The following is a 26,556-nucleotide window of genomic DNA, read 5'->3' as shown; positions in this document are numbered from 1 at the left end:
GACCGCCCACAGCAGGCCCCTCCCACAGCCGGAGCCTCCCACCACCAACCCGGTAAGGAACAGAACGGAGTTGGTCCCCCTCAAACAGCAACCTGCTGGTCCACCTCTCACCTGGTCATTGCTTGAGCCAAAGTTGAGCCAGAAGACAGAGCAGGTGTGTGTTTGGGGGAGTTGTAGGGAAGACAGAGCAGGTGTGTGTTGCGGGGTGGAGGGGGGAGGTGTACCACATGGGACCACTGATCCCTCAAACACCCCGAGGGCTGAGGTGCGCGCTCAAACACGTAGGCTTGATAATCCTATCTGTATGGAGGACATTCAACCTGCAGACCGGGTGTCCTGGGTGTGAGAACCTTGGCTTGGCACCCTTGGCACAGCCGGAACACAAGTGATAGCGACTAGGGATTTTAGAACCATACTATGTCCTCTTGCCATCAGGAATGTGTCAGTCACTGCCTTGGGGGACAAGAGAAGGCTGTGGCAGAAACTAATTCTTGGTGCAGTCTGGTGTCTGTGGGGACTCTTCACACACCATCGACGCTTTCAGATGCCACCTGCAGCCTCCAGCCAGCTTCCTTTCTGGAACGTTCCTTGGACTCTTCTGTACTGGGCTCAGAGAGCTGCCCACTGGTGGTGTTGCTGAGAACGGCCTGGGACAGGTCCTGGTTTGGTGCCAGAATGGTTCCAGAAGACGGAATTCCACAGGCTAGACCCGCCTCTCTGGGACCCACCCCCACCGTCATGTGACCCCCTAACCTGTCCTTTGATCTCAGAACAAGGTGGAATGGCTGTGCCTAGAGAAAAGACTACAAAAACTACAGCGAACCCTGAGAGCTTCCTACCATCCGGCACTGCTCGCTCCTGCTTCCCCTTGCATTTGGTTGGCAGAGATTTATTTAGATTTCCAGTGAAAAGCGCTATAAAATACAGTGGATAAATAACATGGGGTGCAGGGTAGCCGTTCTCGCTGCCTGTGCGTGTGGCATGGCCACCACGTGGAGACTCAAACGCTACAGGCCAGGCGGCCGCTTCGGACAGCCTCGTCACCCTCCTCCGCTCTCTCCATCGGGCTCATCCCCTGCTGTTTCCACGCGGCTTCCGGAGTGTGTCCAGCAAGGAATAAATGAACGCAAACAGGACTTTTAGCGAGTGGAGCATCTGGGGACCGTGAGCATGCAAGTTTGTGGTTTCTGGTATTATAAATAAAAGTCAAACGTGAGGTCACACTTCCCCATCTTCTGTTTATATACTAGATCGAACTTCTCATTCATGGAGACAGTGAAGATGTCCTTCCACAGCCCGACTCTCCCTGCAACACAGACCAGAGTAGAGCTGGCTGTATCCACCGGTTTCGGAACAAAAGGGAGCCTCGGGGATGGATCTGGAAGCTTCCAGGTTTGTTCCTAGACCCATCCGAACTTGGCCTGCTGGGTGGCATGGGCCACCTGAGCTAGGACACAGGAGCCCGGCTTGTACTGGGGCTTGACCGGAACCAGCTTCCCTAACTCTGGAGGGAAGCCTTGCTACTGCTGCCTTCTGTCAACTTGCCCCAGGCATCCCACGGACACCTGTGGTCTGAGAGGGACTTCACCTCCTGTTCCAGGCTAGCTCCCGGAACCTACCAGGGCAGGTGCTCTTGCCATAAGCCTGCCAGAGAGGAAGTACTGTGGGCTGGGTACTCACAGGTCCACAGCACCAAGTGCTGCTGGCAGATCAGTTATCTCTGAAGAATTTGAAAAAGAAAAAACAAACAAACAAAGAAGCCAAAGGACAATAAGGAAGTTCTCCTGAAACCATCAGTGGTAGAGCTTTCTAGAAGCCTAACATTAAATAAATAAATAAATAAATAAATAAATAAATAAATAAATAGTACATAAATACATAAATAAATAAATAAGGTTGGGGAGGACTTGAGCTTGCTTTCCAGGCTAGGTATAAAATGCGTCACACACAAGAATTCTGCCCCTCGACTCCAGCATGTGTCTGCCCACAGCCAGGGGAGAATTAGGAGTCTGTATTCCAAGGAGTGGCCAGCAGGCACGCACTGCTGGCTTTGTGGTTTTAAATAAGGGGGGCTGACAGGAAGGACAACTCTGAGGTTAGAACTGCCATCTGCAACCGATAGCCTTGCTTAGGTCTTCACCAAAGCATTTGTCCCGCCAGGGCCTCAGATCTGCGGCCTATGCCCTATGGTAGCTGGGCTAAACCTACGGACGAGGCAGGACTTTCTCTTTGGTAATGAGACCTCATCTGTCGGGTTTGGAGAAGTAAAATAGAATCGTTCTTGCCACCCTCAAAGGATACCAAAGGGACCAATTTAGAAGCTTCTAGACCAACCAGACTATAAATATATTTTATCAGGATTGTTTTTTTGTTTTTTGTTTTTGTTTTTTTTTCCCAGCTGAGAGTTTGTCAGAGGAGTCACCCACCTGGTTTAGGATTTGGAATCAAGACAATTTATGCTGTGACATGAACCAAATTTAAGCAATGCAGCCGGCTCCCCGAGCCCCTGCATCCTCGCCACCTCAAGGCGATCTTCTGAGTAAAGAGTCAATGTGCTAAAAGAAAACAAAACCACAGAACTGAAATAAAACCAAAACTAAGGCCAGCACAGAGCAAACGCCTCTGACAGAGTGTGGGGGCACGCAGCAGAGCACACGTGACCTGGCGCGCTACACACTCACTCACCACGCGAAAACCAAAAGAGGGCTGAGGAGGCAGTCACGGACAGGGTTAACAAAATACAGTGAAAGCAAAACTGAAGAATGACAAATAAACTCGAAATAATAAGTGTCTGTGAAGACGCCGCCAAGGGACAAGGGGTGCGGGTTGCTGAGCTGCTCTCTGGAGGAGCAGGGTTCGGCCTTCTTCTGAAAGGCCCTGTGTACTAGCTCCCTAGCAACTGCCTTTGGGCCCTAGCAACTGCGATGCTGTGATGCGGAGGAAAGCCTGGAAGCCATAGCTGCTGTGGGACTGATAGAAGACGCAGACCCGAAGGCAGCTAGGCCGCAATCAGGCTCATCTTCTCTCCCCACTTTGGGCACCACCCAAAGTCCTCAAGATCTCTCCTCACAGCTCCTCACCCTCTGGAAGTTTCCAGGTGACACTGCTGGCAGCTGGCTTCAGACCTAGACCATACTTACCTAGGGTTGACTTACGGAGCATGGGCACTGCTCTGAAACATCCTGAGAGTTCAGCACCTGAGCTGCCCCACCGAGCAGCAGCTAACACATGCCCCCGAGGAACCGGGAAACTGACTCAGTGGCCTCGGGGGCACTCCTGTCTGGAATGTCACCCCCTAAGTCTGCCTGCCCACCAACTGCTTCCTGCTACCAAGGTGTCCCACATCTAACTGGGCCACGTCCACAGTGCCCTGGCTCTCATTACCGATGCTTGGCTGCCCTTCAGGCTAGGCCATGTGTCGTGTGTGCCCCTGGAACCAGGAAGCCCCTCCCTTGGTCAGCATCCTCCAGGCAGGGGAGGGAAGAAGGCATCTCCTCACATAGGATCCATCTTCCACAGCTCATGACTCACAGCCACCAGAAGGAAGGCTGCCAAGTCAGTGGCCTGCCCTACATATCAAAACGCCCTGGCACCACCGCCCTGCCTTGGGTCTCCTCTGTGGGCATTTGACTTGAGCCAGTGGGAAGGGCTCTGCGTGAACATACCTTGCCCAGAGCCTGAGCCAGTCCCAGCAACCTGCTGCCCCTTTGAACTCCAGCAAGCATCACGTGTGCAGGCGGGCAGACTGTGCCCGACTCCTGGAGCACTGCGCCCTCAATAGGCACTGGCCAGCCAGCAAGTGAGCTTCCCAGAGAAAAATTAGTCCAGAAGGTCCTAGGTAGACCCAAGCGTGGGGGACGGAGGGGACACATACCCCGGCCCACGGGCAGGGCCTCCGCATTGCAGCACTGATCCACCAGCTGGTGGCAGTGCTCAATCAGGGACTCCAGCTGGGCCTTGTCACACGACACCCCCAGGAATCTGGCCAGCTGCTCCACCATGGTCACCAGGTCCTGAAAGATAAGGACAGAGAGCAGAGCAGCTCTTCAGAGGTAGCATTCCAGGGCACAGGGCTGATCTGGGCACTATACTCATGGCTTCCTTCCTCAGGGCTCAGGCGGGACCAGTCTGCAAATCAGCCAGGAGGTTAACATGCTGATTGGGGGCTCTCAATTCAAAACTTGCAAGTCTGGGATTCGAACCCACAGGTCTGGGAAAAAAGAGGGGGTTATGGGGATACAGGTAAGAGGTCTTGAGAGCTGTGGCTCATTTACAAACAGCAACAACAGAGACTGTCCCAACAATGGCAAGAGCTAGCTGCCACCCAGCTTCTGAAATCCTCTGCACCCAGAGGTGGCCTGTGCCCCACCCACCTCACACGCAGGAAGATGGACTGAGGAAAATAAGCCCTACTAAGTCGCTCACTGGACAAAGAACCGTTTATGGGCACCACAGTGCCAACAACTGAAGTCGGAACATAGCTGGAGCCGGCATGCCACGGCTCCCCACAGCAGCCATGTTCTCCCTGGGAAACGCTGAGGTTACCACCGATTCCCAGCGAGATCCCTGAACTGTCACTCCCAAGACCCCGACAGCCCGCTGGCAGCTGCCTTGGTCAAACATTAGGAAGACTCTGGAAGCTCTTTCGTCTCCTCTCTAGAGGTTTATGTCCTGATACCGAATCCCTACAGAGACCCCTCCCAAGATTAGCTAAGCCAGCCTCCTTGTTCAGCTGTACACAATAAACCAAATGAGTTTCTGAGCAGCTGGTGTGCACTCCTGCCTAAGCGCACCTGATCCCAACTGACCCCAGACTTTCTGTATGTGCGTCTGTCCATGCTCCATCACCCCAGTCAGGCCAATCCCTAAAGCTGTGCGAGGTTGAGGCACACTCTGGTTAATCAACGTTTTGAACTTCAACGGGCTGTACCGGAAGTGTCTGCTCCTCTGTGGGTCCCTGCAGCACCCACCCAGCAGCCTTGATCCTGCTGTTCCCACTGCTAGCTGCCTCATCTCCCGGGAGCGGGGAGGTACACAGCCCCAAGGTCCCACGCACAGGAATGACACGATGGGTTATGCGAATCACAGTTGTCAGAGCAAACACAGAGAAAATAAGAACCCACTTTTACTGACCCTAGCACTTATAAAGGAAAAAGAACAAGAGAGAAGTAAAACCAGCCCTCAGAAGAAACCGCTCAGGGAAAGGACTGCAGCAGACAGACAGACAGACAGGTGGATGGCTGGGGTGCTCTGCGGGACTGCTCTGGGCAGCTCGGCATCCATGCAATGCCTTTCTTGGAGGAAGGACTGCTTCTGCATTGAGACTCCTGTTAAAGGAGACTGTAGGGTGGTTACCAGGCCAAACTGTAAACCTCACTCATCTGAGCTTGCTTCCCACTCATAACTAGGAACCGAGTGCTGGCTGGTCACCTGTCATTATCAGGGGAGCCCCATTTGTGAGAGGCTACCATTCAGGGAGACTGTGAGGGTGAAGGGGAACTTTACTTGGGGCACCTGGGCACACAGGCCACCAAGACAGGACTAGCAGCAGTGGGGCAGCTGAAGGCCTAAGGGAGAGATGAGGGGCTGCTGGTGGGAAGGTATCCCAGAGAGGAAAACATTTGCTACACAGGTATGAGGGCCTGAGTCCAGATCCCCAGGATCTGATTAAAGCCAGATGCAGTAGCATGCATTTGCAATGCCCACGCTGCCACAGAGAGATGGGAGGCAGAGGCAGGAGGAGCCCTGCCAGCTCACGGCGCAAGCCGGCCTGGCATCCACCGCCAAGAACAGGACCCTGTCTCAAACAGAAGATGGAGAGTGAGGACCCGGGGTTGTCAGGTGGGCTCCAAATACATAGTACAATGAACATACCCTTAACATGAACACACAAGTACGTGTACGTACACACACACATACACACACTTATGCACACACGAAAAGTGGAACCATGGGAGCACACAGCTTTGCCTGTAACAACAAGACAAGAGTACACCCACTTAATCCACAATATGAAAACGCAGGTGTTCTCTCATAGCTACTTTTCTACAGTAAGATGAGAACATGCATTCCTAAAAATGCAACATTAGGAGCTGGAGGGGTGGCTCAGTGGTTAAGAGAGCTTGCTGTTCTTCCAGAGGTTCGATTCCCAGCACCCATATGGTGGATCACAACTGCCTATATAACTCCAGTCTGGGGGATCTGAAACCCTCTTTTGGCCTCTGTGGGTACTGCTTACCTGTGGTACATACATGTAATCAAAACACCCATACACTTAAAACAAAAAGTTTGAAATTTTTTTGAATGTAATCTCAGGTAGGGCATGATGGTACATGCCTTTAATCTCCACACTCTGGCAGAGGCAGGCAGTTCTCTGAGTTTGAGGCCAACATGGTCTACAAAGCAAGTTCCAGGACAGCCAGGGATACACAGAGAAACCCTGTCTCAAAAAAAAAAGAGTAAAAAACAAACAAATAAACAAACAAAACAACCATCATCATCATTTTAGCATTCTAATCTCCATCAAAGACATCAGTAACTACAGGTTTCTGGAAAAATCAGCAATGCCAATTAGACACAAAAATCAACTGACTTCAGTGGCTGGATATGGGTGAGTGTACCCTCTCAGGGAGCTCTTGTTATAAGCTGCATCTTTGGGATGATACTGATGGAACCTAAACAGTAGGAAGGTGAAGAGATGGCACAGTCATTAGGCACACATACTGCTCTTCCAGAAGACTGGAGTTCAGGCACCTGTACCTGTGTAGGACAGTTCACAACTTCCTATAATTCTAGCCTCAGGGGATCTAATGCCCTCTGCTGGCTGCCATGAGCACCTGCACTCATGTGCACACACACCCCATATGTATATGTATGTATGTATATTATTTAACAATAAAAATAAAATGTTTTTAAAAAGCAAACAACAGCCATGTGTTTGACTAAACTGTCCCCCTCAGGTCCCGGTGCTGAAGCCTGGTCCCAAGCTGGTGGTGCTGCTTTTGGAAGCAGTAGAAACCTCACAAGGCCTGGCCTTGCTGAAGAAAGTGGCCTCTAGGGGAGGCTTTTTCCTTTTAAAGGAATCCCTATCCTCTGGTCCCCTTTGGCTTCCTGATCTCCATAGGGTAACTGACCCCTGGAGCATACTCCCACCCCACCACTGGGCCAGAGTCAACAAATCACAGACTCTGGACAGAGTCCTCTAAAAGTGTGGGCTGAAACGCACCCCCAACCCCTGTGGTTCTCTGCACACTTGGGCCTCCAGGCCATCTGGAATCTTCCTGGTAGTGTGTGTGGGTAGGGGGTTAAAGAGCAGAGTCACTACCTAAGATCTTCAGCCACCAGCAGCAGTTAGTGAAGCTGGCCAGCTTGGTGCCTGCTGTGCCCCCTGCAGCTTTCTCAGCAGGACAGCTGGGTCTCACCAGGTGGTAGATATGTGGCACAGCCCAGCCCAGGGTCAGTGCAGAGGGGACAGTCCAGGACAGGGTACTTGGAGATGAATGATACCACAACACCCCAATCTCTACTCAGTCCTTCCTTGTGCACAGGAGCCATCATCACTGAGGCCCCTTCGTGAGCTCCTCAGGACCTTCTTCAACATGTTCCTAATCAGACTTCCAAGGTCATGTCCAAGTCCACATTAGGCAGGGCTACCGCCCTCTCCAATATCATCTCCAATCTCTCTGACCTCTGCTCCAGGCCCTCCCACTAACCATCGCATCCCCTCTCCCCAGGTGCAGTGGGCAGCACGGCTTGGCCCTGGTCTCCCTGGTTCAGGACCTCCAGAGAACACTTGAGCCTGGCTTCCTGCAGCCCAGGCCTGTGCACCCTTAGGGACTGTGCTGTGAGGAATCAGCTTACCCTGCTCCAGCAAGAGACCTTCACAGGCCTTTGACTCTCCACACCACAGTTTTCTTGTGGAAGGGGGGTAGGTGTCTCCACCCTGCAGGCTACTCTCTCACTTAGACAGTAATGGCTGGTTTGGGTGCATTGAATCTTAGGTCTCCCTTTGATGACCACACAGACATGTCTTGGGGTACCCACAGCCAGTGGGTGCTCAAAACCTAGTAAAGGAGTGAGACCACAGGGGAGTGAACAGAAGAAGAGATGAAAAACAAGGCCAAGACTGAGGCCTGGAGAGACAGCTCAGAGGTTAAAAGCACTTGGTGCTCTTGTTTTCCAGCATAAACACGGTGGCTCACAATCATTCCTAACTCTAGTTCCAGATCCAATACCCTCTTCTGACCTCTTTGGACACTGACATGTACATGGTATACACATATATACATGCAGGCAAAACAAAACAAAACAAAAACACTAACATAAAAATAAATCTGAGAGAAGGGAGTGAGGAGAGATGACAGTGGCATCTCCACAGCCAAATGAGGAAGGGCAGGGTCATGTCAAATGCCATTAGAAGGGTAGGGTACAGGGACCCAATAACTATTACTCATCATAACACAGTAGGGAACCACTGGGAACCATGACAGAGCAGCTTAGACGTTGTGGAGCAAGGGCAACAAAAGGTGCGACACAGGATGGGGAGGGTTTGCAGTGAAGTGAAGATGAGGGTAAGATATTGACAGGGGAGAGAGGTCAAGGGCAGGTGTGCTCTTGGCCCTGGCCAGGGGTGGCACATGCTTCTTGTTTGTTTATTTTTTGTTTTTCTGTGTAGCCTTGGCTGTCCTGGACTTGCTTCATAGACCAGGCTGGTCTTGAACTCACAGAGATCCACCTGCCTCTGCCTTCCTGAGTGCTGGGGTTAAAGGTGTGAGCCACTATGCACGGCTCTCTGGAGGCAGAGGCACGCAGATCTCTGAATTTGAAGCCAGCCCGGTCTACAGAGCTAGTTCCAGGATAGCCAGGGCCATACAAAGGAACTCTGTCTCCAAAAACTGAGAAAGAGAGAGATCAGGACATCCATGCATGGCAGTGGAGACCCCAGGAGGTAATGCAGCTATCAAGACAATATGCTCACATGCTGAGCGTTCCCCACACCTACAACCCTACCCTGCACACAGCAAGACTTCCACACTAGCCAATGCTAACCTCCTTCCCTGAGCACCCAGGAGAGACAGGGAGGGGGCGCCACAGAGCAACACACAAGCTCACCAGCATCCCAAAAGCTGATGCAGAAGGCAAAGTGACTCAGCTACCTCAGCATACTGTCTCACACCATCACCACGGTGACAATAAGGACACAGAACATGAGAATGGCCGAGGTCCTGCTTCTGTTGTTAAGACAAAACAGCCAAGAAACAGGCTTTCCACGATGTCATTGGGGACCAGCCTGTCCCAACAGAGGCCATGTGCTGGACCAGGGACTTGAGCCCCAGTCTCCTCTGTGGCCCACAGGCAACCCTGGGCAAGAAAGGAATTGTGCAGATCCTTCCGATGCCTCTATAGGGTGCTGGCACCAAAGAGCCCCAGCACCACGGACAGCTGCAGCACCACGGACAGCGTCTCCTGGCAGGGTGGGCCGCGCTCCCGTGACTACTCACCCGGTGCATGTCTTCATACTTGAGGAAGAGTACGTTTGCGTCCATGCGATGTTCCCAGAATTCCTGAACGTGCTCAAACCAGGAACCGTAGCCCACTGTGGAAAGAGGGAAAGGGTCACAGCTGGGGCGGGAACCGCACAGGCAACCTCGCCCCCGCAGGATGCCCTGCTCCTGCCCTGCTGTGGTGAAGGAAACTGCAGGGTCTCCTACGAGGAAAAAAGCATTAAAGGCCCTCGCCCCCTTCTGCTCCTGACAACGCTCCTTCACTCCTACCCAGCCTGAGTATGGATGCCCTGAAGACCCTGGCAAAGCCCAGCAGGATTTGGTATACACACTAGTGCCAATAGAGAAAAATGCCCAGAGAAATCAGGACGAAGGAGCAGGCAGAGTAGGATGGGGCATGTGAGACTCTAAGATAGTTCCAGAACAAGGTCCTACCCCATGACTTCTGGCTGACTCTAGGTGTTCTCAGTGAAACCTAAAGAGAGTTGGGAGCTCTGTGCTGTCACAGCGGCAGCATGTGCCACAGCACGGCCTTGCCTGGCCAGAGCACCTCAGGTCTGAAGAGAGGACTCAGCCCACTCTGCAAGCTGTGCCACAGCATTCCTAGTAACGAGCTCCAACGTGACCCGTCTCTTTGACTGAGGTGCCCCGTGATGATCTTCAGGCCACACTTCCGTGAAGGTTCCAGAGTGGGACTCAATGTGACACTGTACAGGTGCCTGAACCCTTCTGAGCAGCAGGGAGGGACCAACTGCATGAGAAGCAGGGGCAGAAACGTCGCTCTACCTTCCAGGCCACCTGCAAGCTCCCCGGGGAAGGAGTTGTACTGGGGTAAAATGGAGCTGCACAGACACGCCTGGCTGACCTCTGCAAACTCCTCTCAGCAAATCTGTTCACTTTATAGAGCTGAGTTTCAGGAAAGGACAGTGGCAGGCCAGGTCACAATAGGTCAAATGCCATGGGAGCCTGGACCCTGATCTGGATCCATGTGGTCACCTGAGTCCAGGCAGATGAAGTCCTGGGGCAGGAGGAAGGCAGGCAGCCCAGTAAAAAAATGGGAGGACTCTCCCCAACTCCCAAAGAAGGCCCAGGACTTCCGGATGGCCTGGACTGCACTGGGTCACGAAGACACTGCACAAGGAAGGACAGCCAGGACCACGAACCAAGCAAGGCATGCTGACTGCTACTAGAGGTACCAAGAGCACCATTGCCTCTGTACCTGGGGTCGCAGTGGACAGAGATGCGTTGTGTGCTAATGGGAAGTGGGCCTCCAGAGAAGGGGCCCTGCCACGACCTGCTTCTCTCCGTGCCTCTCTGTGCTGAGACCATGAAGACACTTACCCAGGGCCTGCAGGATGTCATAGCCCTGGCCTAGGAAAAGCCCACCTTTGGAGTCCCCAAGTGCACAGGTCACTGTCTGTCCACAGAGCACTGCCAACACAGCATCTGTCAAGTGACCCTGTCCACACACTATCTCCCGTGTGCTTGTGTCAAAGGAAGACTGTCCACATACTATATCAGTGACCCTGTCCAGAGGCTCCACACACTTGTCACTTGACCTGGATAGCCTTTAACCCCAGACCTAGAGTCTCCAGCCACTAACTGTCCTCTGCTCTGTCCAGTACTGGGGACAACAAGCCCAAGCCTGACATGCCAGGCAAGTGTGCCTGCCTCCCTGGCTCCCTTACTACCTTTCATGTGGAGACAAGCCCTCATTAAGTTGGCTGGGCTACCCCTGAAGTCAGAATTCAGGCAGGCCTTGAGCCTGCAAGCCTCCTGTCTCATTCCCAAGCAGCTAGGATTATAGCCCTGTGCCACCATGCTGGCTAGGAAATAATGTCATTTTAATGCCCCTTCTCTTAGCGGCCACTTTTTTTGAGCTTTGGACAGGGAAGGAAGGATCACCCCGTTGTGAACACTGAGTGGCTAAGAGCAGAGCGAGGGAAGTGAGCACCCACCAAGTCACACGTTTTAAATAGGATACAGGCCAGAGTGAATGGCCTTGAACCTGGGGCTTTGCACTGTGAACAGGGAGACCTGTGCCAGGACAGGTTTTAACAGCTCTGGCTGAGAGTGCACCGAGCTGAATGTGGCAGATCCCTGCTGTCACTGTGGTGCTGTTCCCATACACCGATGAGGCAAGAATGGGGGCCAGGACTGGAGGGTATGATGCCATGAGCTAGAAGGGGCTGTTCAAACACATCGGAGACTGCAAGGGGCACCCCAATAGTACACAGGGGGGAAGAAGCCAGGTGAGGGTCCTGCAGCAGGCCCACGGACCCTGGGGAACAGGTCCTGCAGTTTCATACCACAGATGGGACCCAGCTCTGGACATGGGGCATGGCTGTAGCCATGTTTAACATAAGAAAGCCCTCTCAGCCCCTGCGGGTTTCCAGTTGCAGGCAAGCCCGTGTGCCTGCTGCAGCCTGCTCTACAGGGCCTTGTCTGCACCATAGCCTGGGGAGGAAACTCCTGGGGGCTGCCCTCAGGCCTTCAGCACTTGAGGTTTTACTGTTATACACTCTATTCTCACCTTGCCTCACAATCTCCCTGCAGGACCCTCCCCTCCCTGCGCCATGAGCCACGCCATGAGCAGTTAATGTATTTTCTGACCCAGGGCGAGGACAGTCTCAGTGTGGACTAATGAACGTGGAGCATAACCCCTTTCCCATGACTGGGTGCATGCCACACTGTGGTCAGTCACAAGACCCCACGGGGGTGTCAGGGGTGGGGGCAACTGGGGGAGGTAGGAACACAGCCAAAGAGGAACTGCTACCAGGGCTCTAAGGAGACAGGGGGCCTGCAGGGTAAAGAAAGAGAGGCAGGAGGGAGAGAGGGCTACTTCCTCCTATGGTCCCCAACTTCCTAGAAGTGGGGTGGGGTGGGGTGAAAGGTCATGCATCTCCTACTCCAGGCAGGGAGGAGCCAACAGAAAGTATACATCCCAGCACATCCTGCTTTGCCAGTCACTGCCAGCCCTTGAAGTCCACCCATGTGATAATTCACACCCAGTAGCAGCCTTCACACCAATCGGTGGATACCATTCACAGCCTAGAGATCTGAGCCTCCGAGTTCACAGTTTTCATTCTCACCTCCTTAAGAACCTAGGCAGGAAGGACAGGTGCATACACTGGAGAGCCCAGAGCCCTCAGGGTGGAGGGGAGTGGGAAGAGGCAGTCCCAGGATCTGCACCTCAAAGATCCACAGCTCCCCAGCCTCAAGCTGTGGTGGTAACTCAAACCCCATCGGCACAGCGGCACAGCGGGCTCGCAAAGGTGAGGTGCCGTTACACACAGCACCTCCCCGGAATGCCAGGCACTGGCTGCTGTTTATAAGGTTAGGGCACGCACAGGCGCTGGCACTTACATTTGTCGTTCATGAACCGCCGACAGAACTCTTGGAAGGTGCCTCGGTAGCTCATGGTCCTCAGTGAGCGGTGGAATTGGTAGTAGGACACCACCAGGTCCTTGGGGTTGCGGGCCATGTAGATGACCTGCGGGCGGCAGAACGGTGGGTAGGTCCCCCCCTCCAGGGGTTCCCTGGTTCATTCCTAGCACTGATGTGCTCTGGCCCACAGGCTGAGTGCGCAGGAGGAATACAGTGACTGTCCCACTGTAAATGCTTTAGACTGTCATCGGTAGGAGACAGACGCCCCAGTGAGGGCTGGGGGCCTGGGGACTTTGGGACTGAGGACAGAGACAAGAGCAGCAGACAAAGGGAACCCCATCCTCAAATGTCCAACTGTTTGAGAACATCCCCGCCACACTCCCTGGTAAGCATGGAGGAAGCGCCGAAGACATGATCCAAGACAGACCCTGGGCCAGGGGTAGTGGCACTTACAGGAGGAAATGGGGGTGGGAGATGGGGATAGGTTACCTTGGAGTCCCCATTGTGGAGGTCAGAGGGCAGAAAGCGATAGGGGAGGTGGCTCTTGATGAGTCGGGGAGACGTCAGTTCCTGCAGGAAGATTTATGGCTATCATGTTCACGTATGTGAGTACACATTTATATGCGCACACACACAGACAGACACTCACGATTGCACATGCACGCACACGCACACACACACACACACACACACACAAACACACACACACACCCCTACCTCTTCCCTCCCTCGGCCTTTCTAACAGGTCTGGAAGGATCCTGATGAAGCAGGACCAAATACACGCTCTAGCCAACTCCCTACTTGAGCCATCTGGACCTGGACACAGCTGGCTGGACCCCAGGTGTTGTAATGAGAATCCTTGTCCTCCACCTGAAGAGTTGATCTCTTGTGGCTATAGGGGTTTTGTCTGAATGGCTGAGAATTAGGAAGGGTCTACGGGGCAGGGGAAACACAAAACACAGGCATAAAATAGTGCCTGTAAGAACATAGGGGTGTCCAGCTTTAAAGCTTCCGGCTGCCCTCGACTGTGACCTCACAGCAGCCCAGGGCATCATGGGCAGCAAATTTCCTTCAGCCCTTTTTATCCTGTCAGCTTCCCCTTGGAGCATGCGTCTCAGTGCCCTCTGTTCCTCTCATCCTTCTGGACATTCTTTAGTTGTCTTCGGCTGCATGATCCGCTGTCCCCTACTCGGTAGTCACCATGACGACTTCCTGCCCTACCAGGTGGGAACTGTCAGCTCATTACTGTACCTCACGCCGGAGCAGCGCCAGCCTGCCGGTGTGCCCTTGAGGGGCGTCAGCTTGACCGGCACAGACTGCAGCTGGGAGAGTAACCTCTGGGTGGCAGATACAGTCTGAAGCAAGCTCACCAAGGGCAGGAGGGATCTGTTGCCGTGACACATGGAGTGGGGCTCTCGGAGATAGATCCCTGAGAGGGTGCGTGAGGCGAGGGCTGCATGGCTTGAGTTGCAGCAGTAGCAGGAGATGGAATGGAAAGAAAGGTCTAGCTACCTCAAAGGGGCAGAATGCGTAAAGCCTCTTACTGTTGAGAAAGGATTTCATCACGCAGCCCGAGATGGCCTCAAACTCCTGTCATCCTCCTGCCTCTGACACCCCAGTTCTGGGGCGATAGGTAGAAGCCACTACATGAGGCTTATATCACTCTTGATAGCAAAGATTTTATTTAAACCTGTCTTTTCCAGCTCCCTTGATGGATGAGGGAGGGGGCTGGGACCTGCTTTCCTACTGGTGGTCCCTCAGTCTCTAACCAAAGGCATCTGTTTATTTCCTCCCCACCTTGCAGACTCACTGCTGCTGACATTAGTCAGCTGCACCTGACAGGCACAGGGTCACAGTCAAGGCCTCAGACCTGTCAGTTTCTCCCTCCTGGCTAGCTAGAACTGCCTGGAGGCCCTCAGATGTCCTCATGAGCTCCCATGACTCCTTGAGAAGCTGCTGTTACCAAGCAGGTGTTAACTAAGGAAGGGGTCACATGGGTACCTTGATGATGTCCAGACCGGGCTGTGGGTACTCCAGCACTGGCAACTGCTCATCGATGTTCATCAGGCCAATTTCATCAGGGTCAGCGCCCTGGCTCACCAAGTAGACCACCTCCTGCAGCAAGCTTGTACCTGTGGAGAGTCGGGAAAGGCTGCTCAGAGGAAGCCACTGGGCCAGCCTACAGTCAACGTCACTCCCGCTGCCTGAGAAGCGGACACAGAGCCCAGCAAGCAAGAGGCACCTGGAGACGGACTGAGAGTGAGCCCAAGACTGGGCATCCGCCCTGAGCCCACCACCACTGCCAGTACCCAGCCGGCAGCTTTCCTCTGGGGCAGGACAGCCGGGAAAGCTAGCAGGGTGTGCCTGCCACTTGCAGGCTCTGGCGGGGACTGCTCTCAACTAAGGCTTCCAAGGGCTGAACTTTCCACTGGATTCAGAAGTGACCAAGCTCAGGGGTAAAGGGCGTGACCTCAGCCGCCAACTGATTCCTTCATCTTCTGCCCCATGACTACTAAGCTAAGCACACATGCAGCTCGTGCTCCAGGAACACGTGGAGGGCAACAAGCGAACAGGCATTCATGAAACACTCAAAAGCCCTGAAAACACGACAAGGGTGCACGATGGGAAAGTGACAAGGAAGGACACACATACGATACCCAAGGTAAGAACAGCCCAGGACCAGCAACACCATGGTGTGACTATTTATTTGCCAAATGAACTGAGGTGACAAGAGGTGAGACCAGGAGCCGCCACAGGAGTGGTCGCTCAGTCAGAGACACAGAGGGGACCCACATCACAGACCTCTCACCACATCTCATGGGAGGCGTGTGGAAGGTGGGTCCACACAGAGACAGAAACCACTTCCGCCCGCAGCAGCCTGCTCCCCATGATAGCAGGAGACAGCCAAGGCCAAGGGCAGATGTGAGCCTGCTCGTGAGTCACGCAATGCAGAGAGAAACCCACCAGGAGACAGGCACAGTGGCCCACAGGGCTAAGGTATGAGTAAGCCCCCATCCCCCCAGAGCATTGTGCCATAAATGGGTGCCCTGCTGGATCTGGGGACCATCCATCCTCTCAGTCCCAGGGCCCACTGTCTCCAACCTAAGTGACTTCCACAGCTTCGCATTTTTCACAAGGCCCAGAAACAAAAGGTCCAGGCCTAGCCTTCCCTCTCCCTGCTCCCTCCTCACGAACGAAGATTCTTATGTAGCTTCAGTACTGCCACCCCCAAAGCCTGCCTCCTCAGAGGCTTCAGACACTCGCAGCACAGGCTACCATCCACACCCTCACTGCACCTCGACCATGCTAAGCCTGGCACCACCCACCACACACCAGTCCCTGAGCATGATTCACGGCCAGCAGGCTGCCTGGGCTCTGCTGGGCACACAGTCCGAGCTGGGGTCCCAGGGCCAGGCAAGCCAGCCAGCCAATGGTCAGCAAGGAGCCTAGGGAGGCCAGAGGCCTGGCTGCTGCTCTCCAGCCTCTGTGGCCTCCAGTTCCCAGGACATGGGAGCAGGTACTTCCCATGAACTCAAAGAAGAGAGAGACACAGCTGGTCACACTGCCCCTTCACTTTGAGCTTTGGTCCCTAGAGCTGTCCCTTCCTCTCCAGCATTCCCAAGGTGGACCCAGGAAGTCCCACCCACAGGAAGCCAGGCCTTGTGGGTAATGGGTACATCCCACGAGACCTGTGGAGGTGGAGTCTCATTCACAGCCTCTCTCCAACGCCTCAGCAATCCACACCAGACAGCCTCGCCTGCCTCACACCTCGGCAAACCCTGTCCCACCACAGGTCTGACCCTTCCTACCAGCAGTAAGGCTGTCCTCATGCCTGAAGCACTTCTTCCGAGGACCACACCTGTCTTTCGGCTGCAGGCCGGTGCACACCTCTGTCTTGCTTTCAAGGTAGCACAGCCGGGGAAGCCACATCACACTGCCCATCTCCTCCCAAGGGGCTTTGCACCTTGTAAAAGTGAGAACTTAAACCAGGTCTAGTCTCTCTCTCTCTCTCTCTCTCTCACACACACACACACACACACACACACACACACACACATCTATAATCCAGCACTCAGGAGACTGAGGCAGAAGGATTGAGTTGGAGGCCACCTGAGTTACAGAAAAGGCACTGTCTTAAAGGAAGGGGAAAAAAAAAAAAAAAGGCCAGGTGGTGGTGCACGTCTTGAATCCCAGCATTTGGAGGCAGAGGCAGGTGCATCACTCAGTTCGAGGCCAGCCTGGTCTACAGAGTGCGTTCCAAGAAAAAAAGAAAAATTAAAACTCAAGACATTACGGGGGCGGGGAGGGAGAGGTGGCTTCCTCATTTCCTCAATATCTTTTCTTTCGTAAGAGCCCTTTCTCCCTGCCTTCTCCCTCTATTTATCTCCTCAATGCAGCCATCAGCAAAGGCCTGCTGGCCTGTCCTTCATGCTCTTTCTGCTGTGCCAACAACCCAGGATTCACATACCCGCCTCCAGATCTTAGCTGTAGACAGAAAGCCAGGGTGTTTCAGTGGTCCATTCATCCTCTAAGGACCTGCCACCTGGACATAGCTCACACACTGAGCAGGCAGGATGGACGGGCGCAGCTGAGGTACCAGGGGGCAAGGATACCAGGGAGGAAGTGACCAGCACGCAGCAACACAATGGTTTTCCAGTCACACAGTTAGTCCTAGACCACAGCTGGAGAAGGAAGGGCTCTCTCTCGCTCTCTCTCTCTTTCTCTCTCTCTCTCACACACACACAAATGAGGTTGGAAGGCCAGAAAGTAACAAGGCCACAAACCACACACCCTGGTGAGGCCAGCCTGCCTGTCTGTCCTGGTGAGCCCTGTCCACTCAGGCTCAGCTAGCTTCCAAGAAAGGCCCTAAAATGGGTCTCTCCTGGCCATCTTCACCGTCTATTTTTAATGTGCTGTATCCTGCCTTCAGCCCACATAGGTCCATGTCACAAACAGACCTGAGCTGTATTTCAAAATCACCTCCATCCACAAGTCCACCCTTACCTCCACTATGTATTCGTGCTAGAAACAGCCGAAGCAGCTGGCCCCCCGCCAGCCAGCCATGCTCACACCGGCAGCACTGATTAGGCTCAGGGGTTATTTATTCAAAAGCTGTGTTTTTGGGAGGGGGAGGTATCGAGGGGCCCAGGGGGATCTGGAGTAGGAAACAGAGGATGGATATTACAACGAGTACATTTTATACTTGCATAAAATTTGTTAAGAGTAAGTAAAGCTATTACGTTTTAGAAATAAAGGAGGCAAAACCTCCCTTCGATGGAAGACAAGGACCAGCAAGTGACCTGCTCAGGCCAAGGCTGCTCAGAGGCTGAGAAACCTTGAGTATTCAGATTGTGGGCACCCTCCCAGGTGGGACAGCCATGCATGAGGACACGACGCCGTAGCTTCACGTCACCCTCAACAGCAGGCTAACAGGATGGGAGAGCTCCAGGATGAGAGCCTGTGTGGCTCTCCTAGCCACAAACCCTGGGCCTCGGGGGCAGGGTAGAAAGGCACCTCTCTCTCAATGGGTCCCCAAGTGCAGAGTGGCAGTTAAGACCACATCAGAGCTGGGAAAGAACAAGACCAGGGGCTGGAGCCAAACACCTATAAGTACTTAGGGACAAGAGCAGCAGGGCAGAGGAGCAGGGAAGTCCCAACAGGCCTTCATGCTGCTATGGTGGCCACTGGGAGGCCACCTTGAAATACATAAAAGAAGTTGCCCTGAGCAACCAGCCTGCTGCACCCCAACACATACAATCTGCAGGGGAAACAGCTGTCGATTGGGAAAGCAGCCAGGCTTCTCCACTGGCTCTGTGTGTTGGTGGACCAATGCCATCATCTGAAGCTCACTCCACTGACATGGCCAAAGCCTGAGAGGCAAAGCACCAATGCCCTGGTGGTGGTTGACAGGACACCCTGACCTCAGTCCTAGCTGAAGTGCATAAAATGTAACTGATAAGAAAAAAATAAAATTCAAAATAAAAAAACCTAAAAAAGTGAAAAAAAAAAAAAAGAAAGTCTCTGGAATTCAGGAATCTGGGATACGGCCTCTCAACAGACCCAAGGAGACCAGCAAAATCTCCCCCAGAACTCTGGAGACAGGATTCTTCACTGTATAGACAGGGCCAATCAGAGCAGGGCCAGCACCACCAGGTTCCCGAGGATGGGCCTTTTTATTTTCATTTATATCATTCACCAAAGCCACACTGCTACCTAGTCCGACCAACCAAAGTACATTGGAATGCATGACAGAACACCCCATCTCCTCCCGAAGACCCCACTCCCAGGGGCAAAGGCTCAGCCGGTTCTCCCAGCCAACCTCCAGGTAACGTGTTACCATTCACGGCCTGTGTGTCTCAAATGAGCTACTGACCTTCACACATACTTCGACACATCCCTCCCCCCTCCCAGAAAGCCTCAACACTGTACTTCTTGGGGACATATCTCTGCCTGTTCCATGTCAGGTACACCCACCATGTAGCGATCACGTGTCCCGTCTCATTCAGTACCTTGGTTTTCCTGCCTGTGTGTGTCTGATTTCCTACAACCATTAACTCAGATCTAACAAACATTCCCTGGTAGTGAGAGACCTGGGCACCCTTGGCTCTGTTGGCAGTGGACACCTTTGCCCACAGGGGTGCATTCAAAGCCCCAGCGGGCATCCGAGGCTGGGAACACCACTGAGCTTTACAAAGCATGCTTTTTCTCTAATACACATTTACGATAAAGTTCACCTGCAGTTCGGGATTAAGGGTAGCCTATGCAGCCTGGCACGGTTGTGCACGCCTTTAATTCCAGCAGTAGAGGCAGAGACAGAGGCAGGTGGATCTCTGAGTCTGAACCCAGCCTGATCTACAGAGTGAGCCCCAGGCTGGCCAGGGATACACAGAGAAACCCTGACTCAAAACAAAAATAAAAACAAACAAACAAAAAAAAACAACCATAACAATATTCTGTATGAAAAGTTATATAAATATGGTCCCTCTCACTCTCAGAATACTTTGTGTAAGTGTGCATACATGTTCCTGGTGTGTGTGTGTGTGTGTGTGTGTAGGTAGGACCTTGTCTCAGAAGGATGGAAAGAGAGGGAAGGAAACAAAGAGGGAGAGAAGAAGGGAGGGAGGGAGGTTAAGAGGGAGTCTTAATTCTTCCTTGCTCTGTAGAAATGCTTTCAGACATGCTTGGCTGTGAGTAAATGAAATTAGACCAGGAAATCACCGTATCTCTTGGGGACATGACCCTGTCACTCACATCACTGGTCCCACATGGTGACCTGACCCTGAAGCACACTACACAGCTGTCTCCCTGGAATCTCTTCCACCTCAGATCCATGCTTCTTCCTGGCTGGCTCTCTCCTCTCTGCTTCCTCAGATCTCAAATGTCTCCAGTACAGGACCAGCAGCTCAAGCCAGATCTTAGAGGCTGAAAGTGCCGCTGCTGTTCTGGTGTCCACTGTTCTGGTGTCGCAGGCCACTTCCCAGAACCATGATCTTGGCATCCACATCATCCAGCAGTGGAGCGGCGCTGCCCTTCACCAGCCCACCCATGGGGTCACTCAGTCTGAGCCTGATGCTGCGGGTCTCACAGCCTGGGTTCTGAAAGCCATGATCTTGTCAGCCATGTCTGCCCCTCTCTCTCTGCTCTCCCTTCTGGAGCTGATGTTAACCTTCCTGTCCATTCCTGCTATTTGACATCATTTTCTACTACATCATTTTCTACAAACTCTTCTACTTCGTAGCCATTTCCTCAGCTAGACCCCACCGCCCAACGCTTACCATCCCAACTCTTCGACTTGAAAACTTCCTGGAGCTCAAAGCACTCCCTCCAATCCCTCCTCCACGCTGCTTTCTCTGAGGAGGTATCACCCTCAGTCTCTGAGGACAGAAGCCATCAAGGCATGGGAGGGGACACTTAGGACACTCCTTTGTCTTTTCTTCCTCCACTTAAGTGTCTGTGGGTCTCTGTCATCCTTCAGCAGTGGTCTAACACTGCGACCTTGAATACAGTTCCTCATGTTGTGCTGTCCAACCATACAATTATTTTATCGCTACTTCATAGCTGTAATTTTGCTACTGTTATGAATCGTAACACAGATATATGATCCTTCTGGAGGGTCGCGACCCACAGGTTGAGAACCAATATCCCACACGGTACCTGAGCTGGGAACCTCCCGGGTGAGAATGGGAGGCAGAAGCAGCTAGGGGATGGGAGGCCAAGGAGTGTGTGCACTCATGAGATTGGGGTGGGGTGGAGTGGCACGAGACAGAGACACAAACACACACAAGGACAGGTAGGCAGAGCCACGGACAGGCGGTCTGACAAGGTCCGTCCATTTCCCTCGAGAGGACCGTCATTTCTGTTCCCGATGGGTCTCTACTATCCCACAGATGAGTTCTTACTGGTGTCCACGTTCCCAAAGATGGAGACCTCCAAACTCTGGTGTGGGGCCTGAACCCAGGTATCCTGTCAAGGACAGATGGGGCTGGGAACCTCACTTCTCAGGGGGTTCCATCCACCTGACCCCCGCTGCTAACAAGGACTGTGCCCAGCGTCCGCCTGTGTCCTACATCCACAATCCATAGGCTTTTACAGTCAGCAACCCCAAAGAAACCCCCATGCGGTGACCACCTCACCGATTCCCAGGGCTCTGCAGTGAAACTGCCCTCCCCATCTTTAATCAACACCTGGCCAGGCAAGCCTGATCTTCCAGACCCCTACTGCCCACACGGGCTCTCAGCTTTCCATCACTCCTGGTCCGTCACTGTGTTCCATCTGCCCCGAAGAGCACCATCCTTGCTGGCTGTTGCAGAGCTCTCTTCTCCAGGCTGGGGATTGGGCCAAGGTGAGATGAACAGGAAGCCCTGGGACACATTCCACCTGTGATGTGGAAGTTCAGCTTCCCCCTCGGCCTGGGAGACAGGAGGGGGTCCCATACCCATTGGGCATCCTTTTCGGTGACCAGGATCTCACTTGGCCCCAAGAGGAGATGGCAGCTCTGGTCACCAAGCAGACTCCTGTTCAAGCTCCTTCTGTTCAGGCAACACCGGTGGCTGTGCCGCACTGGGCCCCATCACTTTGCCACACTACAGAAATGCCAAGAACCTGGAGCCCTGGTGCCCAGTGTGCTAATCTGCTTCGGTTGTTAACTCGGCACGGCCTACAGACCTCATCAGGGAGAGATCTCAAAGAACCGCCCAGCTCACACAGGCCTGTGGCACTGTGGCATGTCACAGAGGGATGGTTTCGATGTGGACCCACCCTGGCCATTTGGGGCAGCACCATCTCTAGGCAGGTGGTCCTGGACTGTGTGAGAAAACTAGCTAAAAAGCATGAGCCAGGAGGAGCCAGGAACACAGCCAGCAGTGTTCCTCCACGCTTCCAGCCTAGGCTCCGGTCTCAGATTCCTATCCTGACTTCCCTCAGTGATAGATTGGGAAATAGCAAGTCCAGTAAACCCCTCCCTCCTCCAAGCTGCTTTGCTCAAAGAGTATTTTATCACAAGAGAAAGCACACCAGGACATCCGGCACTCTAATGACTCTAGGACCCAAGGAAAGACACCGCTCCTCTGGGCCTCAGTTTTCCCACAGTGCCAAACTCCTACTCTCCAAGAGGGCACTCACTCAGGTGGAGGACACCCCACTGCTCAGGAGGTGGCTGATGCCACCTTGCAAGCCCTAAGCAGAGTTCAGGACCTCATGGAGTGAAGCATGCATCCCTGAAATAGCACAAAGTAGAAAACATTGGGCAGATGCTCCTGAAAGAAGAACGAAGGGCAAGTGGGGATACCAGGGGCCTCCTGAAGGCCTGGAGGACACAGGTGGAACCCAGCCACTCAGCTGTCACCCTGGCAGAACCATGGGGTCCACCGTGGCCAATACAGACTTCTACAACTGTTCTCTATGTTGCTACCACTGAGATGGTCTCCCCGGGCTGGGCTGCTCATTCCAAAGCCAGAAGGAGGTGGGAGTTGAATGGCTTGGTACCCAAGCCTGGGCACCCTGCAGACACATGAGCTGGTTCCAAGTCCAGCTTACACAGACTGGAAACTGTCCCCTAGCTAGGATCACAGACTCTGCCCTTCAGGCACTGGGGGGCCCTGACGCTGAGGTGGGTGGCTCCTTGATGCATGAAGGTGCTGGGGCCTCAGCCCTGAGCCAGCTCTTCCCTTAAGGAGGCAGAGGTTAAAAGAACAAATAGCAATAGCCTCCATGCCCCCCAAGCACTGAGGAGGCAGGAGGGAAGAAGCTGCCAGGGACGCCCACTTCTCTCTCAGAGGCAAAGGGCCTGAGATACGTCCACCCTGTCTCTCCAAGGGCCCTGGAGGCTGGGCAGAAGGCCACAGAGGCTGCCCTTCTCTGGTTCTGGTTCCTCCCCTCTCCTAGCTGAGGCCACTCCGATACCTGGTTCATGCTGGGCTATTCCCCAGGACGCCAGCCCCACTGTCAGGCCCAGACTCTCAGCCCTGGAGGTCACTGGGTCCAGGAAGTGCCAGGAGGGCTGGGGGCAGCCAGGCTCACCCCTGACAGTGGCTCCTCTCTGGGAGATGAGGTAAGCAACCCCAATACCATCACTCACAAAGCACCCTGGGCATGGCACTGGCACCTGCAGCAGCGATGTTGGTGCTGAGGCACTGACCCCAGAGTGACCCGGGGATGGTCACCTGACTTCTGAAAAGTAGGCTTTCCTACCAGCAGAGCCAGGGGCACTCACCTCAGCCTAGAACCGGCCACACAGGTGCCTACCAGAGCCACCATCCCCACCTGGGCTGTGGGGACCCACCCTGCCCTACTCAAACCTGGGAGAGGTTCAGGTGCCAAGCCAGCACAGAGCCTGGAGATGGTTTCCTGGTTCTTCCGAGCATACCTGTGCTCTAGCATGTCGGCTTTGAGGCGAATGGGACAGGGAGTGGGCAGGGGCAAAGAGAGACAGCAAGAGCCACCAGGCCATGGGATGGTCCATTTCAGGAAGGCAGCTCCCAGGATGTGGTGGGGAGGGCAGAATTGGAGTCCCTGAGCCACCTCTGGTGTCTCTTTGCCGCGAAAGGGCCTGTAACACTTTTACACCAACTCCGGCCTGTGCTTCTCTCTGCACTTGGGGCGTGTGACACACATAAGACGTGAGTGGCTCTTACCCAGCATCCAGCCAGGGGTGGTGTGGAAGATTCCTGTAACCCCGGCATTTGAGAGGCTGAGACAGGAAGATCAGGAGTTCAAGGCTAGCCTCAGCTACATAGCAAATTCAAGGCCAGCCTGTACTACATGAGACCTTGTCTCAAACAGCAAAATAAATAAATGAATGAATAAATAAATGTGGGTGCCCTATGGGGAGACTGTGATAATCCACCCCAATTCCAGCAATGGAAGGCTGAAGCAGGGAGAGTGAAAACTCAAGGCCAGCCTGGGGTACGCAGAGAGACCCTGTCTCAAAATATTCACACAAGCACGCACACACTCATGAGCACACACATGTTTCCCATCTAACTCCTCTGTGCAGTGTCCAGGAAGCTCATCAGAAAACACCAGGCCCCAGCACTGGATGCCTCTAACACTCAACAAACTCCCAAGTTCATAGCTAGGCCTCTACCCTGGCCACTCCCCCAGGTACTCCAAGCCAAAGTTCCTCCTCAGCCCTTTCCAGTAACTCACACCTCAGTCCCTCTCTCGAGTTAGCTCTGCCACAACCACAGCCACAACCCCTGGTCCTAAGGGCTCTGAGAACCAAGTCTCCCACAATTCCCAGGGCCCAGGTGGGGAATCTTTGCACATTCATACACTTTGTATCGAGGACAGTACAGCCGCCCTGAGGCTGGGTATAGAGCTGAGTGGCAGAGCATACACGGAGCATAAGGCCTCAAGGCCCTGGGTTCACCCCAGGCACGGGTCCAAAAGAGGTGACACCAGACACAGCCACAGACCCAGCTGGGGACCGCCGAGCGCGGTGACCAGTACATAGAGAATTCTCTGAAAGCCAATCCTAGCTCAGGCCAGCGGGGATTTAAGGCCGGAATGAGGTCGTAGGGTGTTTCCAGCCTCGGTCACTCCTGCCCATCTCCTGCCATGCCTCTTCCAGGACAGCCCAGCCGGCTGCACACGCGGTGGTGGGTCAGTGCCTGCATTTGGACTCGACTCGACCCCAGGGCCTTTGCATCCCCATCTGGGGCGAAGATGCCAGACAACTGTCCTGCCAACCGGGACTATGCACCCTGGGTGACACCCTGCTTACATCTTCTCCTGTCAGCGCCTGCTCGGATACCCCGGGGTGACGGACAGCCACCTTCCCAACTACCCTCAGCCTGCAGGACTGTGGTCACAAGGACGCCCTCCAGGCACAGCGCACGAGCGAACGAGAGAGCCAGCTTGGCTTGTTCCCACCGACCCCAGAAAAGGCACCACACGGCCATCTCCACACCAGGCCTGGACAGCTGGGAGGCTCAGATCCCAGCCCAGCTGACCTTGGACAAGCCTCCTCCCCTCTCTGTGCCTCTGCCTAGAAGCTCTAACCTTGCACGGCTGCTGGGGACCCGGGTGCTCGGGTCCCGCCCTGGTGACAGAGACAGCCCATAAACCAGGCTACAGGGGCAGCGGAGGCCGGACCCCTCCCCCACGGAGCCCCCGCTGGAGGCGCGACCGCCGCCCCCGCCGCCCGCCACCGCACGGGGAGCCGGCCAGGACGTGGGACACAGAGAGGTTGAGCGACCTGCCCAAGGTCACACAGCGGCGCGGCCGCCGGGCGCGGCGCGGGGCCCCCGGCTCACCAGACTTGGGGTAGGTGACGATCCACACGTCGCTGGGCCGCACCGGGAAGTCGGCGATGTCCTCCATCTTCCCGCGGCAGAAGGGAGGCAGCCGCACGCCATGGAACTCGAAGTACTTGCTCTCGAACTCGCCCGGGGTTCCCGGGGTCTCCGCTTCGCTCTCCGCCATGCCGCCGCCCGGCCCGGCCCGCAGCTCCAGGGCGTGACGTCACGGCGCCGGCGCGGGGCTCCGCGGGCATGACGTCATGGCCGCACCCACGCACGCCGCGCCCCGTGACGTGGGTGGCCGAGGCTCCCCGCGCCTGCCGCAGAGGTGCGTCGAGGTCGGTGCCGCCGCCTGTCAGTCATCCGGGCGGGCTCAGGGCGCTCACGCCCCCGGGGCAGAGAGGGGGCGTCCGGGCAGAGCCAGGGCGAGCCCCGGGGGCGCCGGGAAACCGCACCTCCAGAAGCTTCTGCTGCCAGAAATGGAAAAGCCCGCGCCAGAGCGCGGCTGACAAAGGCAGCGCTTGGAGAGGCTGGAATCAGGTGCCAGGGAGGGCTCCCCCAGGAAGGATGCCCCGGCAGAGAGGCCCTCAGCGAGGAACCCCCCCAAAGCTGAGAAGACCACCAGCAGAGGGGTCCCCCTGCAGATGGGAACCTCAGAGTGGGCCCTCTCAGGCAAAGAAATCTCCAGGCCGAGGGGACACCCCACACAGAGGGGTCCCCCCTCCTCCGGAGAGGAAACTCCCAGACAGAGAAGACCCTCAGCAGAGAGGACCCCACCCAGGTACAGGGAACCCAGCGAGAGATGCTCCCTTCGAAAACCTCCGGGCAGAGAGGACCCTCCAGGTGGCGCCCTCCGCCTGTCCAGGCCCGCATCCTCCTTAAGAGTGCGAATCCTGCTTCCAGGAGCCGCAGCTGGGGGGAAGCAG

The 26,556-nt window shown here is 54.6% G+C and overlaps 1 protein-coding gene across 1 annotated transcript; it reads right to left on the bottom strand.

The window, feature by feature from the left end:
* Window positions 1-594: 594 nt before the first annotated feature.
* On the bottom strand, window positions 595-25,863 carry Sult4a1 (sulfotransferase family 4A member 1). Its single transcript, XM_055627263.1, has 7 exons — window positions 25,646-25,863; window positions 14,892-15,022; window positions 13,380-13,460; window positions 12,870-12,996; window positions 9,501-9,595; window positions 3,875-4,013; window positions 595-1,306 (listed from the first exon to the last, which is right to left on the bottom strand). The coding sequence occupies exons 1-7, from the start codon at window positions 25,812-25,814 to the stop codon at window positions 1,194-1,196; spliced, it is 855 nt and encodes a 284-aa protein (XP_055483238.1). The 5' UTR covers window positions 25,815-25,863; the 3' UTR covers window positions 595-1,193.
* Between the last annotated feature and the right edge of the window lie 693 nt (window positions 25,864-26,556).

The sequence above is a fragment of the Psammomys obesus genome, unplaced genomic scaffold, assembly GCF_907164565.1.
Source record: "Psammomys obesus unplaced genomic scaffold, mPsaObe1.curated_primary_1811, whole genome shotgun sequence".
Lineage (NCBI taxonomy): Eukaryota > Metazoa > Chordata > Mammalia > Rodentia > Muridae > Psammomys > Psammomys obesus.
Note: the sequence above shows the minus strand (reverse complement) of the source record. Positions and strands in the feature narration are given on the sequence as shown.